At 44.5% G+C, this 11,985-nt stretch overlaps 2 protein-coding genes across 3 annotated transcripts; one reads left to right on the forward strand and one right to left on the reverse strand.

The window, feature by feature from the left end:
* Nucleotides 1–751: 751 nt before the first annotated feature.
* On the reverse strand, nucleotides 752–8,599 carry NDUFS6 (NADH:ubiquinone oxidoreductase subunit S6). 2 transcript variants are annotated; one of them, XM_076330195.1, is made up of 4 exons: nucleotides 8,422–8,599; nucleotides 7,500–7,553; nucleotides 2,785–2,907; nucleotides 752–898 (listed from the first exon to the last, which is right to left on the reverse strand). In XM_076330195.1, the coding sequence occupies exons 1-4, from the start codon at nucleotides 8,566–8,568 to the stop codon at nucleotides 833–835; spliced, it is 390 nt and encodes a 129-aa protein (XP_076186310.1). In that variant the 5' UTR covers nucleotides 8,569–8,599; the 3' UTR covers nucleotides 752–832. The 2 variants fall into 2 exon arrangements, with proteins under 2 accessions (XP_076186310.1, XP_076186311.1); XM_076330196.1 differs by lacking the exon at nucleotides 7,500–7,553.
* Nucleotides 8,600–8,680: 81 nt separating this feature from the next.
* On the forward strand, nucleotides 8,681–9,620 carry MRPL36 (mitochondrial ribosomal protein L36). The gene is made up of 2 exons (XM_076332237.1): nucleotides 8,681–8,745; nucleotides 8,851–9,620. Exon 2 carries the CDS (start codon nucleotides 8,861–8,863, stop codon nucleotides 9,182–9,184), a length of 324 nt encoding a protein of 107 aa, XP_076188352.1. The 5' UTR covers nucleotides 8,681–8,745; nucleotides 8,851–8,860; the 3' UTR covers nucleotides 9,185–9,620.
* The last annotated feature ends 2,365 nt before the right edge of the window (nucleotides 9,621–11,985 follow it).

Below are 11,985 nucleotides of genomic sequence, written 5' to 3' on the forward strand. Positions count from 1 at the left end.
CTACGGCCAGCCTCACACAGCCTAGGTGGTGTTACACATAGTCTGACAATGAGAGCATCCACCTATCTGTATTAAAGGAGCAGAAGCTGCTACCTGTAATGGAGCAATCCCTACTTTGAGTCTGACAAGACCCAGTTCCTAAAGAGGTTTCAAGGGTGTGAATCCCAAGCAGAATCAGATATTTACACTCTGATCCTCTCAACTGGAGGACAAATGCTTATGTCCTCACCTGTCACATATGCCAGCTTGGGTAGTTCTCCAGCTCACATTGATTACCATTCTAAGGCACTGGCTGTTTCTTTTAAACAAGTAGCAGGTGTAGCTACTTAATTCAGGGATGACAATCTTGCTTCCAGGAGTAAGTGTTGTAATGCTGAGTATCATAATATCTTTGTGCTTCCATTTGTGAACCTAGCTATAGATACTAGGACATGAACAAATTAAGACTGTCAAACAATGCCAAAAGACAAACACCTAGGATAATTAATCCCCCAGTAAACATTTACATCCAATTCAGTGTTGAAAAGAATACAAATCTACCCAATACAAACCAAACCCATGCTGCAGCCAAACGCCACTTCCAAGCCTGCGAGAAGCCTGCCAAACAAGGCAGGACATTTTTTCCATGAAAACCAAATTAAGTACAAAGCAGATATTGTAATACCATTCAGCTCTCAAATACTTGACAAGCTGGGTTTTAAAAAGGTACAGATTGGACTTTCCATAGTTAAGATAAACACAAACGCTAATCTTGGGTTTCTAAATATATTGTTTATTTATAGTTAAACATTAACATATGAACAGAAATCTGCAAGCACGCAGAGATAATCTTTCAGTGATGTTTCTGTTTAAATTGAAGTCCACAGTAGCCACACGTTCCGGTCTTTGTATCTTTGTCCTACAAAAAATATAAAAATATAACAGCTGCTAGTTTCACTTTATAAAACCTTTAGAAATTACAGATTTTCTCTTATTTATATGTGCCATCTTAAAATGGATCAATACAGCTGAAGTACAGAGTTTAATCTTATTTCATACACTGGAAGTAAGAACAATGGTATGAGGTTCATGCTTGATTTCTGTATCTTATGCAGCTTCCCTTCCGCCAGCCTTTTAACTACCAGGCCTAATCTCAACAATATAATTTTAAAGTCAAGCCAAGTGATACCATCTCTTCAGCAATAAAGAATCCTCTTACCGAACTGGACATCTTAAGTCAGTTCAGTCATATCTGTTCCAATGTTCCGAAAAGATCATTTCATAACTATTTTAATACAGAATAGGATGTGGCATTTTCAAGTTATATCTGGACAGAAATTTTGGCCAGTAACGTAAGCTGACAGAGTTAGTTGCAGGAAGGAGGAAATTTCAGTAGGATTCCGGGAGAAATTCTGAAAGAAAACGTTTTACAGAAAAGTAGCAGTTACTACTGCATAAAATTTTATTCTTCTTTCCAAAAGACACATATTTTTTAAAAATTTAGAAGTGTGACTGACTGCAAGCTCCTTAACATGACAAAAGACATGACAGTTAGATAAAAGCTAAGGGATCTTCTGTTATTTAGCAACACGACTATTTGCAGCCATGAAATGAAGTAAACTCGTGGTTCCCCTTCCTTAATACAGGATTAGAAGTGAAAAATCCAGACTAACCTCCACCCCCGAAAGCCTGGATTTCAATTGTTAGGGTTGGGGAAACAAGCTGGTCTAATACCATTCTCTCTTTGCAGACGTTAGGTTTCAAGAACTAAGCCATAGATGTCTTGTAATTTGATTGTTAACACAAAAAGATCTCAAAATTCACAAAAACTAAAGCATTCCTCAAGAGCAGCGTGGCGCAGGTCAGACGAATCAACATAAATGCAACCGATCACCAGCATGCTACAGAAGTTAGCTGAAGACTGAAGAACACAAGCTTCTTAAGTTTTATGAATTAGAACCTCCAAGCATTTGACTTTGAATAATGTAATATGAATCATTATGAAGTGCTTACTTTGTTCGAAATAGAAATGCTTGTGATTATAGTCAGGAGTCACAACAACACTGACACTAAAGGACACCAGCTCTCCCCCACCATTCTTTTGGGTATTAAGCAAACGTCAAAGTTTAAGTGAGCAAGCAAAGATTAAGACATCTGCAGTTAGGGTCTGACTGAGAACAGTACCTAAGCAACAGGTCATCGTTGATTCCACAGAGGTCATATGACAGTAGCCTCAATATTCTTATTCTCTAGAACAAGAATACACTGGAAACTATCACTACTGTCATTCTTCACTGATTCTCTGACCACGATGGAAACTTTCAATCTTCAGAGCTAGCAAGATTCCCAAAGACTGTAAGAGTTTTGTTGTTTTTTTTTTTCTTGAACATGCAGGATTCAAAATAAATTACATATTCCTAAGAATACTGCAAATGTATCCTCAGTCTACACAGTGGCATTTAAATAATTAGAGTAAGTTTCTCAAAACACAGCAAGCATATTATTTTTTGCTCACAAGGCACTGCTTGCTCATATTACTTCGTAGTTAATTTATTTTTTCAAAAAAAATTATTGTCCCATCAAACAAATCAAAATCAAGAACAAGAAATGCCTGGTAACTTCAAATGGAAACCCTCTATAGCTCTTCTGAGTAGAAATCTTAATTTTATATTAGGCACCAAATAAAATTAACAGCTCCGGTGGTTAATCATTTTACTTTGTTAAACTAACATGCCAAAAAGTAGATGATCTTACAAACCAGAATTGACAGGCAAAACGTGCTAGACACAGATCAAAAGATATTACCAAGTTTATGTATACTTTAGGATGTCCCAAAGCTCCACCACCACCATCACATGATATCACTCTGCTTTCAACTTCACTCACAGGCTGCTCTGCTATCAAATCAATTGCAAAATTCTTGTTCACCTGTAAGAGAAAAAGGAAGCGTTCAGATACCTGCCCCACTCAAACAGAAAGCAATTGATATTCACCACCTCCCCAAGCAGTTCCACTATAGCCATCTTGAGAAGTTCCTGCATATGTTTCCTCCCACCTCCTTCACCAGCTCTTAGGCTGTGCTATAAGCCAGATCAGTGAATTAAGCATGTTAAACTCTGCAAAAGTAATCCCCTTCCCCGACGCACAGGCCACATCAGTGCTCAGGTTTACAACGTGACCTAAGCAGATTCAGCAGAGAGGTGAACAGGAAGAAGCAGCCAAGAACAGAAGATATTTAACTGACGCTGCCTCTGTATTGTGCTTTAGCGACTACATGATAAAAATTGCAAAAGACTCACTGCTGATAAACTCAAAAATAGTGGTGGAACAAGTAAGGTCAGGAGTGAGATAAAACAACTGCTGGTAATTTAAAGCCTCTCACCATGCACCTTATTCTATCACGGCACAGGAATCTCAGGAAAACGTGGTGTGCATAACAACAATCAGAAAGGCAAATTGTTCAGCATTAGAAAAAAGAAAAGCCTCTAAGTGTCACTATGCCACTCTCTAAATCCATCTTATACACACTTCCTGAATATGCACATCACTGACAAACAGGGCTTTTTCCTAGAGCATGTCTACATAGCCTGGCAAACGTATCCACCTCTGGACAGGCCTGTGACACAGCTGCTTGCACCTCAGCAGGACCTACAGCACCCAGCCGCAGCGCTTTCCTCCCTCATCCACACCAGCCTCTTCCAACCCGGTCTGCACCAGCGCTGAGCAGACAACTATCCTGGTTTCGGCAGGGATAGAGTTAATTTCCTTCCTAGTAGCGGGTACAGTGCTGTGTTTTGGATTTAGGGTGAGAATAATTTTGATAACACACCGATGTTTTAGTTGTTGCTAGGTAGTGCTTACACTAGCCAAGGATTTCTCAGCTTCCCATGCTCTACCAACTGGAAGGGCTGCAGGTGCACGGGAGGCTGGGAGGGGGCACAGCCAGGACAGCTGACCCAAACTGGCCAAAGAGACATTCCATACCATGTGACGTCATGCTCAGCATATAAAGCTGGGGGAAGAAGAAGGAAGGGGGGGGACGTTTGGAGTGATGGCGTTTGTCTTCCCAAGTAACCGTTACATGTGATGGATCCCTGCTTTACTGGAGATGGCTGAACACCTGCCTGCCCGTGGGAAGTAGTGAATGAATTCCTTGGTTTGCTTTGCTTGCGTGCGTGGCTTTTGCTTTACCTATTAAACTGTCTATCTCAACCCATGAGTTTTCTCACTTTTACTCTTCCTGTTCTCTCCCCCATCCCACTGTGGGGGAGTGAGCGAGCGGCTGTGTGGGGCTTAGTTGCCGGCTGGGGTTAAACCACAACAACAACCAACCCTACAACCAACCCTACCCCTCAGGTAAACATGCTCCAGGAGGGGCCAGCTTTTTCAAAGGCAATGTTATACACACAAGTATATAAAATAATATGCATACCCAAAGAAGGCTCTGTGTATAAGGTTCATAAACATGTTGGTGTTTGAATGAAGATGAGATTCTTGGGAAAAAGATAGCTAAGTGTCCATTAAATGAATCCCTAAGAACTACAATGGTATTTTTATATAGTTCTAGCGCACAACAACTTAGGATCTTTCACCAAGCCTCCAATTAAGTCTCCCCAAAATCTGCATTTTTGGTACAGCAGGGGAAAAGTCAGTTTTGCCAAAAAACGGATTTTCTTTACCTGAAGATGATGATAGCTAAGTAAAGTTAACAAAAAATTAACTTTCGGTATTGAAGCAAATTGGCAACATCAAGGACCTCGTTGCCTGGGGCCTGTGTCTGCAAGTCATATGTAATCTTTGCCAACCTGCAAGGATTTTTACTGCTGCTTTTAATAACACTCAAAATTGTGCATCCTTCATTTCATGCTAAAGGAGGAGGGAGATAGCACCATGATGCACCTCTGCTTCAAGATCAGAAGCAGAACTCCACTATTCCCAACATTTCTTAACCACAAAGGTATTTGTGGGGAGAAGGGGGAAGCAAGAACCTCTCATCCACTGTACAGCTATGACTTGTTTGTGGTTCAGCCTACTAAACAAGAGAGTCTAGGAATTTGCAGGGAAAGCATGCCAGAAAAAAAGAGAGTGAGAAAAACTGAGGAAAAAAATAAGTGGTTTCAAGTTACATCGTGTCCCTTCAATTAAAGCACAGTGGTAGGTAGCAGGAGGGGGCCGTTTCCCTCAGCATATCCAAATGCTCCTTGCCCAATGCACAATTCAATGAGCAATTTCTTTCCTGGCCATAGTACCAGTTTGACAATCCCATTGCTGCTTCATTCCACCTAGTCGCCTGTGCCAGTACATGGTCTGGGAGGCCGAGATAAAGCCAAACTTGGAACTGACCCAGGTCCATAGATCCAGAGGGAAGGCAGGAGGTTGTATTTAAACCAGACCAGCTCTGAGGTCAGTTCTCCTCGCAGCTTCAGCTGCTGCACCAGCCCAACAGAAAGGGTAGAGCCAAAGCAGGAACGGCGGTGTCGAATTAGGTCCTGTGGTACCTTAGGGATTGTAGGACAGGATGACCCTAATCAGACTGCAGCAGATGCAGTTTAACAGCAGCCATGCGTAGTTTTCCCACAGCTACTTGGTTTAGGCCCTTGCCAGAGAGCACTAATCCCCTGGTTCTGCACATCCAGTGCAGAGAACAATGATTTTAGCTAAAACACATGGATTTCATTAACAATTAGGCTGGCAGAACTGAGGGGGCAATAGCCACATACTCTGGCCTGTGCCCCCAGGCCTGGAGAGGCCACATGCAGCACCCAGGCACAGGCACAGACGCCCTCTTTGAGGACACCTGCGTCCAGAGGCTGCGTCCCCAGACAAGAAAGCTGCTGTGGCTGAACTGGGCCGACCACAAGCCAGACTCAACCACCCAGAGCATACTGAAGGCAAAGAGAAGAAGCGACCGAGACAGTACAGTCACCAACTTCGCAGGCTAGCTTTAGCTTTGGAAACAAGACAGCATTCAGACTACAGAAACAGCTGTGAAACCCTAACACTAGCAGCTGAAACACACTAGGGGATATTGGCAAAGCTCCTAGAGAGAGATAATAAGCACAGATGAGGATCATTTTAGTATTTAACGTGCAAATTTTGTTCCAATTTCACAATTAAAACCTAGCATTAAACCTTGCTCAGCAGACTTAAAGCTTGTCTTTTGCTGGAGAAGGAGGAACAAGGCCAAACTGATAAACCCTGGGTGCTCCTCACCACAGAGAGTCTGAAATCAGCTGCTGGCAAAGGCACGTCAGAGGGGCCAGTGCCCTGTGGAGAATTAGGCTTAAGGAGCATTTCCTACAAAGTTACAGAAGTAGCACAGAAATAGGCATTGCATTTGGGAGACACCTACTTTGCCACTATCCTCCCAGAGGTAAACTACTTCAGCATTTTAAGTGACATTTTCATTTAACTATTTCTCATGTAGAATCCCCATTTTTGCCACACAGCATGAGTTAAATTGTATCCGTGATACAACGAGGTAAACTCAATACAAAAACTCAGAAATCAGCATAATTAATTCAGGTTAATTTAGGAAGGTAATACTTACACGCAACTATATTAAAAATCTACCACACCTTATATTTAATGCCTCTACTATACCTACGCATTTATAGCATTAACACTAAGGCACTAATCAGATGCTTAGGCATAGAGGAATACAGTTTAGCTGAAACAATCTCTGTTTCTTTCCCAAAGGCCAGCAGATCCCTCATGGAACTGTGCTGCTCGATCATTAGAGAGAACTCAGTGCTAAAGGACTAACAATTTCACACACCCACTCTATTGATAAGCAGCAGCAACAGGCCCACAAGATAACTTCACAGTAGTACACTTGGCTGATGCTGGTGTTACTAGACTTTGCCTTTGAGGGTCTGTTATTTCAGAATACTCTAAATTTTAGTTTTATTTGTTACACCACTGTTTCAGCAAATGCTTCCCAGGCTCTGGAAATGAAGTGGCCTCATTAAAAACTCAGTTTGGGTAAAGATCAAGATTTTAACTATGCAGAAGCAAATTAAGCTTCAACACACACATTTACACAGATATATAGATGCACAATTCAGCAGAGCATTTAATTATGTGATTTTTCTGAACACAAATGGCATTAAAACATGGTTAAAATTTTCTTAAAACACATGCTTAAAACAAAAAGTGTTCCAAGTTTAAGATGCTCAAATGCCTACAAATACCACAGCCTAAGTGTAAGCACTTAACAGGTGTGGAGCAAGTCTTGAATTTTCCAAATTTGTCAGAAGTAGGGAGGTATACAGAAGCTACTATATACTGTCTTAAAAGAATTTTCATCATAGTGAAAAAAACACTGAAACCCAAAAACCAGAACAGTTTGGTTTTGGTACGGTTTTTTTTGTTTGGTTGATTTTAGTTGTGGTTTTTGGGTTTGGTTGGTTTGTTGGATGTTCTTTTTTAATGACAATCAAGTTGAGGACATCAATATCGGGTATAAAAAAACCCCACAAACCACCCCCTCTCCCGTGAGTAAAAGTAGCATGAGTTACCTCCTTTTGTCGTCCAACAAATCTAACTCTTCTATAATCCTTTTCTTCATATACCTAAAGTATAAAATAAACTTGATCTTACTTAAAAAGCAATGGCCATAAACAAAGAACACAAAGACTTACAGCACTGTCAAGACTAAATAGTTTAAATTGTTTCCTCAGTTTCAAGTACTGCCATTATCTTGCAATTAAGTACTGCACAAAAAAACTGGTTTCCATTTCTCTCACACGGGAAAATAAATCTTAGGTTGGAAAGTAGAAAAGAAAGGCTGGGGGTGTGGGGTTTGAAGCCGGTAAACAGAAGCCTTAGCTTTGACCATGGAGGCAAACGTAAGATTTATTACTTATAATGCTGTTCCTTGATCCCACACTGCCATCTGGAAGGTGAACTGAAGTAGGAAATTCAAGTTTCATATTTATTTATGTTCGAGTGAAGTAACCACAGCGAGACCCTTCCTACATCAGCTCCACCAGCCATGCCTCTTCCACATCTCCACAAGATACTACACAAGCCTCCCTAGTTCTCACGCTCAGTTTTCACGTTAAAGAACAGATTAAACGGAGTTACAAGGCACTGACACAAGGGTACCTCCTACCTGTCAACCCTTCAGCTGTATCAAATGTTGGATCCAGACCACAACGCTTGGTAACGGCTAACGGCCCTGTCCCTTACTCACAGCCCGGTTTTTTTTTTGAAACCGCGCGTACCTTTTGCCTATGTATCGTCCAAGAGCATTAACTTCCACAGTGCGTACTCAATGAAGAAGCACACCAGCGTGCCGCTCGCAGCTCCGGGAGCATCTTCCCGCAGGCGCCGGCACGGCGGGAGACGCGGCGCAGACGCGCCCGCCCTCCCCGTGCAGCGGAGGGGCAGCACCGACCCCCGGGCCGCCCTCCTCTCGCCACGGCCCCGCGCGCTCACCTGCCCCGTGTGCGTCACCAGCTCGCCGGTATCGGAGGCCCGCACACCGTAGGGCCGAGCGGCAGCGGCAGCCGCCGCCACCGGGCGGGACGGCAGCGAGCGGCTCAGCAGCAGCAGGCGACGGAAGGTCGCGCCGGGCGCCGCCATCTTGAACCGGCCACGTGATCCTCGCGCGGGCGGGCGCAGGCGCGACCGCAGCCTTTGCCCCGCCCCTCGCTGGCCTTCGCGCCCTTCCGCCGGGCTGCGGCGTGCGCGCATGCGCGGGGCCGGCTGAAGGGGTGACGGCTGGCTGCGGTCTGGAGGAGGGGAGCAGTGGCGGTGCCGGTCGGTGCCTTCCGTTAGGGGCTGGGGGCGGTTGGTGGCGTGGAAGAGGGAGGGAGGCAGCGAGCGAGCGGGACGGGTGTCCTGACCGGTGCGTTGTTCCTGCAGGGCGCGGAGCATGCTGTCTCTCTTGGCCAGGGCCGCCGCCGGGCCGCTCCGCTCGCTGGGCCGCTCGCCCTTCTGTTCCCTGGCCCCGTGGTGGCGGGCGGCGGCGCCGCCCGCGCCGCTGAGCCGGGCCCTGCCGCCGTGGTGCGGGGCGGCCGCCCCCCGCGCCCTGCTGGCCGTCCCGCCGCCGCCCGGGCTGCTGCCGCCGCTCCTCGCGGGCCTGAAGACGAAAACCTCGTTGAAGAGGCGCTGCAAGGACTGCTTCATCGTCCGGCGGCGGGGCCGGCTGTACGTCGTCTGCAAGACGAACCCCCGGCACAAGCAGCGGAAGCTGTAGCCCCGCGGCCGGGAGCCTCTCCCGGCTGGGAGCGCCGCTGCGGGGCCCCGGAGGGGAGAGAATTAACGTGGTGTTCGCCCGTCGGGCCTCGAGTCCTGCTTTCTACGTCCCTGCCACTGGGACCCCTCCCTCTTCCCTGGCTGCCCCGTGACTTCTGAGAGCTGACTGCTGCGGACACAAATCTCAGAATGGTGTAGGTGACAGTGTTTCATCTTAACGCTAACTTAGAGCAAGTTAAGTTCTTGACAGCCCTTGCTGTAACTTCAGACTGTGCATGCTGAGAACTGAAATGGGAAGCCATAACTTTCAGGACCTCTTGTCATCTTAGCCGTGAAGCCTTACTTACAGTCACCTCACTGTTAAGTGAGTAAGGGCAAAGCTGAATCATCAGACTCTGAGATGCTTTTGTGTTTAATTAAAGCAAAATGAAAATAAATGCCACTGATTGTGCGTTATTACAATATACAATGATAAAAATAATATATAATTTTTATAAAAAAATAACCCTAGATGTTGAAAGCTGTGATAACAGAACCAATAGTTTCAAACTCAGGTGGGCTCTTAAGCGGCAAATAATACTAAATATGTTATGTTGAAAGATGATGTTCTAGCTTTTGTCTTGGTTCATAGGTGTCGTGGTTTAACCCCAGCCCACAACTAAGCCCCACACAGCCGCTCGCTCACTCCCCCCCGGTGGGATGGGGGAGAGAATCTGAAGTGTAAAAGTGAGAAAACTCGTCAGTTGAGATAAAGGCAGTTTAAAAGGTAAAGCAAAAGCCGTGCACGCAAGCAAAGCAAACCAAGGAATTCATTCACTCCTTCCCATGGGCAGGCAGGTGTTCAGCCATCTCCAGGAAAGCAGGGCTCCATCACGCATAATGGTTACGTGGGAAGACAAATGCCATCACTCCAAACGTGTCCCCCCCCCTTCCTCCTTCTTCCCCCAGCTTTTATATGCTGAGCATGATGTCACACGGTATGGAATATCCCTTTGGTCAGTTGGGGTCAGCTGTCCCGGCTGTGTCCCCTCCCAGCTTCTTGTGCACCCCCAGCCTCCTTGCTGGTGGGGTGGTGTGAGAAGCAGAAAAGGCCTTGACTCTGTGCAAGCACTGCTCAGCAGTAACGAAAACATCCCTGTGTTATCAATCAACACTGTTTTCAGCACAAACCCAAAACACAGCCCCATACTGGCTTCTATGAAGAAAATTAACTCTACCCCAGCCAAAATCAGCACAATAGGTGAGGTAAAAATTTCACCTGAGTTGCAGCAGACATAATTCCATGTAGCTTCAGTAATGCCAATATAAATAACCCTTGCTGCTTACTGTGGGGTTTGAGGAGAGATGGTGGTATTTTAATTAGTACAAAGTAATCAGTTAAGTTTTAGTGTCTAAAGTCATTTAATGATATATTGACCATTCACAGTGTACTCAGAAGTGTTCTTAGCCTCCTCTTCCTTCAGAGAAGTCCTCTCTGATGTTTCTGGTGTGCCTGCTATTCTACAGTTTCCCAAACCTTAACCCCCAAAAAAAGGCAATGCCTGGGAATCATTGCCTTTTGGGTGGAGTTTGTAAACCATTTTGTGTAGGTGTCTGCAGCAAAGATAAAAATAGTAATTTCAGATTCTAGCTAATTTGCCTTAAGTTTCTGCAAAGCTTTAGGCTCACTCACATAAATCAATGAGGCTTTAGAATTACACTTTTTTTTTCTTTTTTTTTTGTACAATTTTTCCTGTATGCCTTGAAACAATTTTCTCCTAATAGAGGTGTGGGGAGAATGACTGGGAACAGTAATGCCTCAAAGGTCACATAGTCAAGCATCCTGTTGAATGCAAACTCTAATGGACTGGTACCCATGAATTACAATTTGCCAAAATTGCTACAGTCCCCAAAGGTGTTCCTCATGCTTCTGAATACAGCTATGCTTGAGGCAGGACTGTTCAATCTTCCTGTGAACCACAAGTTCTCAGTACAAGGTACCAAACTAAACTTTTGGACAACTATCAAGTTACTGCTGCAAGTTTGCCAGAATACTGTGAGAGAGCGTCCCCAGTTTAGAAGAGGCGGAATTGGTGGAGCGCTGTGTTTGAGGTTGCTGTAACATTGGATAGTATGATGTCTTGAAGAACTTTTCTGCCCAGTTATAAGCCTACAACTTTAAAATAGCAGTAACTTTTATAATTGCATCTTTTTTTACTGGGTGCTTGGTGGACAATGAGAAGCTAAGCCTGGAAAGATGTGGCTAAGCAACCCAGAGGCAATAGTTATTGACTGGTTCCCATGTGTTGGGCAGTTTGTCTTTTCACTCATCTATCTCATCACCAGAAATGTGGGTTTGGAGGGAGAGGAGCAGGTTAGTTAACATACACATCCATCTTAAGGGGCATCAGACAAGTTCATGGCAATGAAGGGGGAGAGAAATGGCCAGCTTCATCTAACTAAAGAGAGACGGACTGATTCAAAATGTAAAAGCTGCCTCAAAACCAAAGAACCCTGAAGTAGTGGAAAACTTGCTGTACTCCAAAAGGTTTGGTTGAAATGTAGGCACTCGCAAATAAGAACTTCTACTTTCTAAATACCTGTAGCTTGTGCATGTAAATAAAATGTAAGTAGAGAAATTTCTTGGAAAAGTTTTACACCTTTAACACACTTAGCTAGTTAAGTAGTCTAAGCAACTGGAGATTTTAAAAGCTCTAATTCTCAGATTAGAGTTAATGGTACACATTTCTGGGTGTGTGCTGTGTATTTTGTTCCAGCAGAAGAAAAGGCCTGTATGCTGTGAACCCCTGTGATACCTTGTGA

The sequence above is a fragment of the Aptenodytes patagonicus genome, chromosome 2 (genome assembly GCF_965638725.1).
Source record: "Aptenodytes patagonicus chromosome 2, bAptPat1.pri.cur, whole genome shotgun sequence".
NCBI classification, from domain to species: domain Eukaryota; kingdom Metazoa; phylum Chordata; class Aves; order Sphenisciformes; family Spheniscidae; genus Aptenodytes; species Aptenodytes patagonicus.

What these genes read in the sequence shown, in the direction of transcription:
- MRPL36 (XM_076332237.1), top strand. Translation starts at nt 8,861, where the DNA reads ATGCTGTCTCTCTTGGCCAGGGCCGCCGCCGGGCCGCTCCGCTCGCTG.
- NDUFS6 (XM_076330195.1), bottom strand. Translation starts at nt 8,568, where the DNA reads ATGGCGGCGCCCGGCGCGACCTTCCGTCGCCTGCTGCTGCTGAGCCGC. An exon ending in TTGTTGGACGACAAAAGGAG is followed by an intron (nt 2,908 to 7,499) that starts GTAACTCATGCT and finishes TTTCTCTTACAG; the next exon opens with GTGAACAAGAATTTTGCAAT. An exon ending in CTAAAGTATACATAAACTTG is followed by an intron (nt 899 to 2,784) that starts GTAATATCTTTT and finishes TATTTTTTGTAG; the next exon opens with GACAAAGATACAAAGACCGG.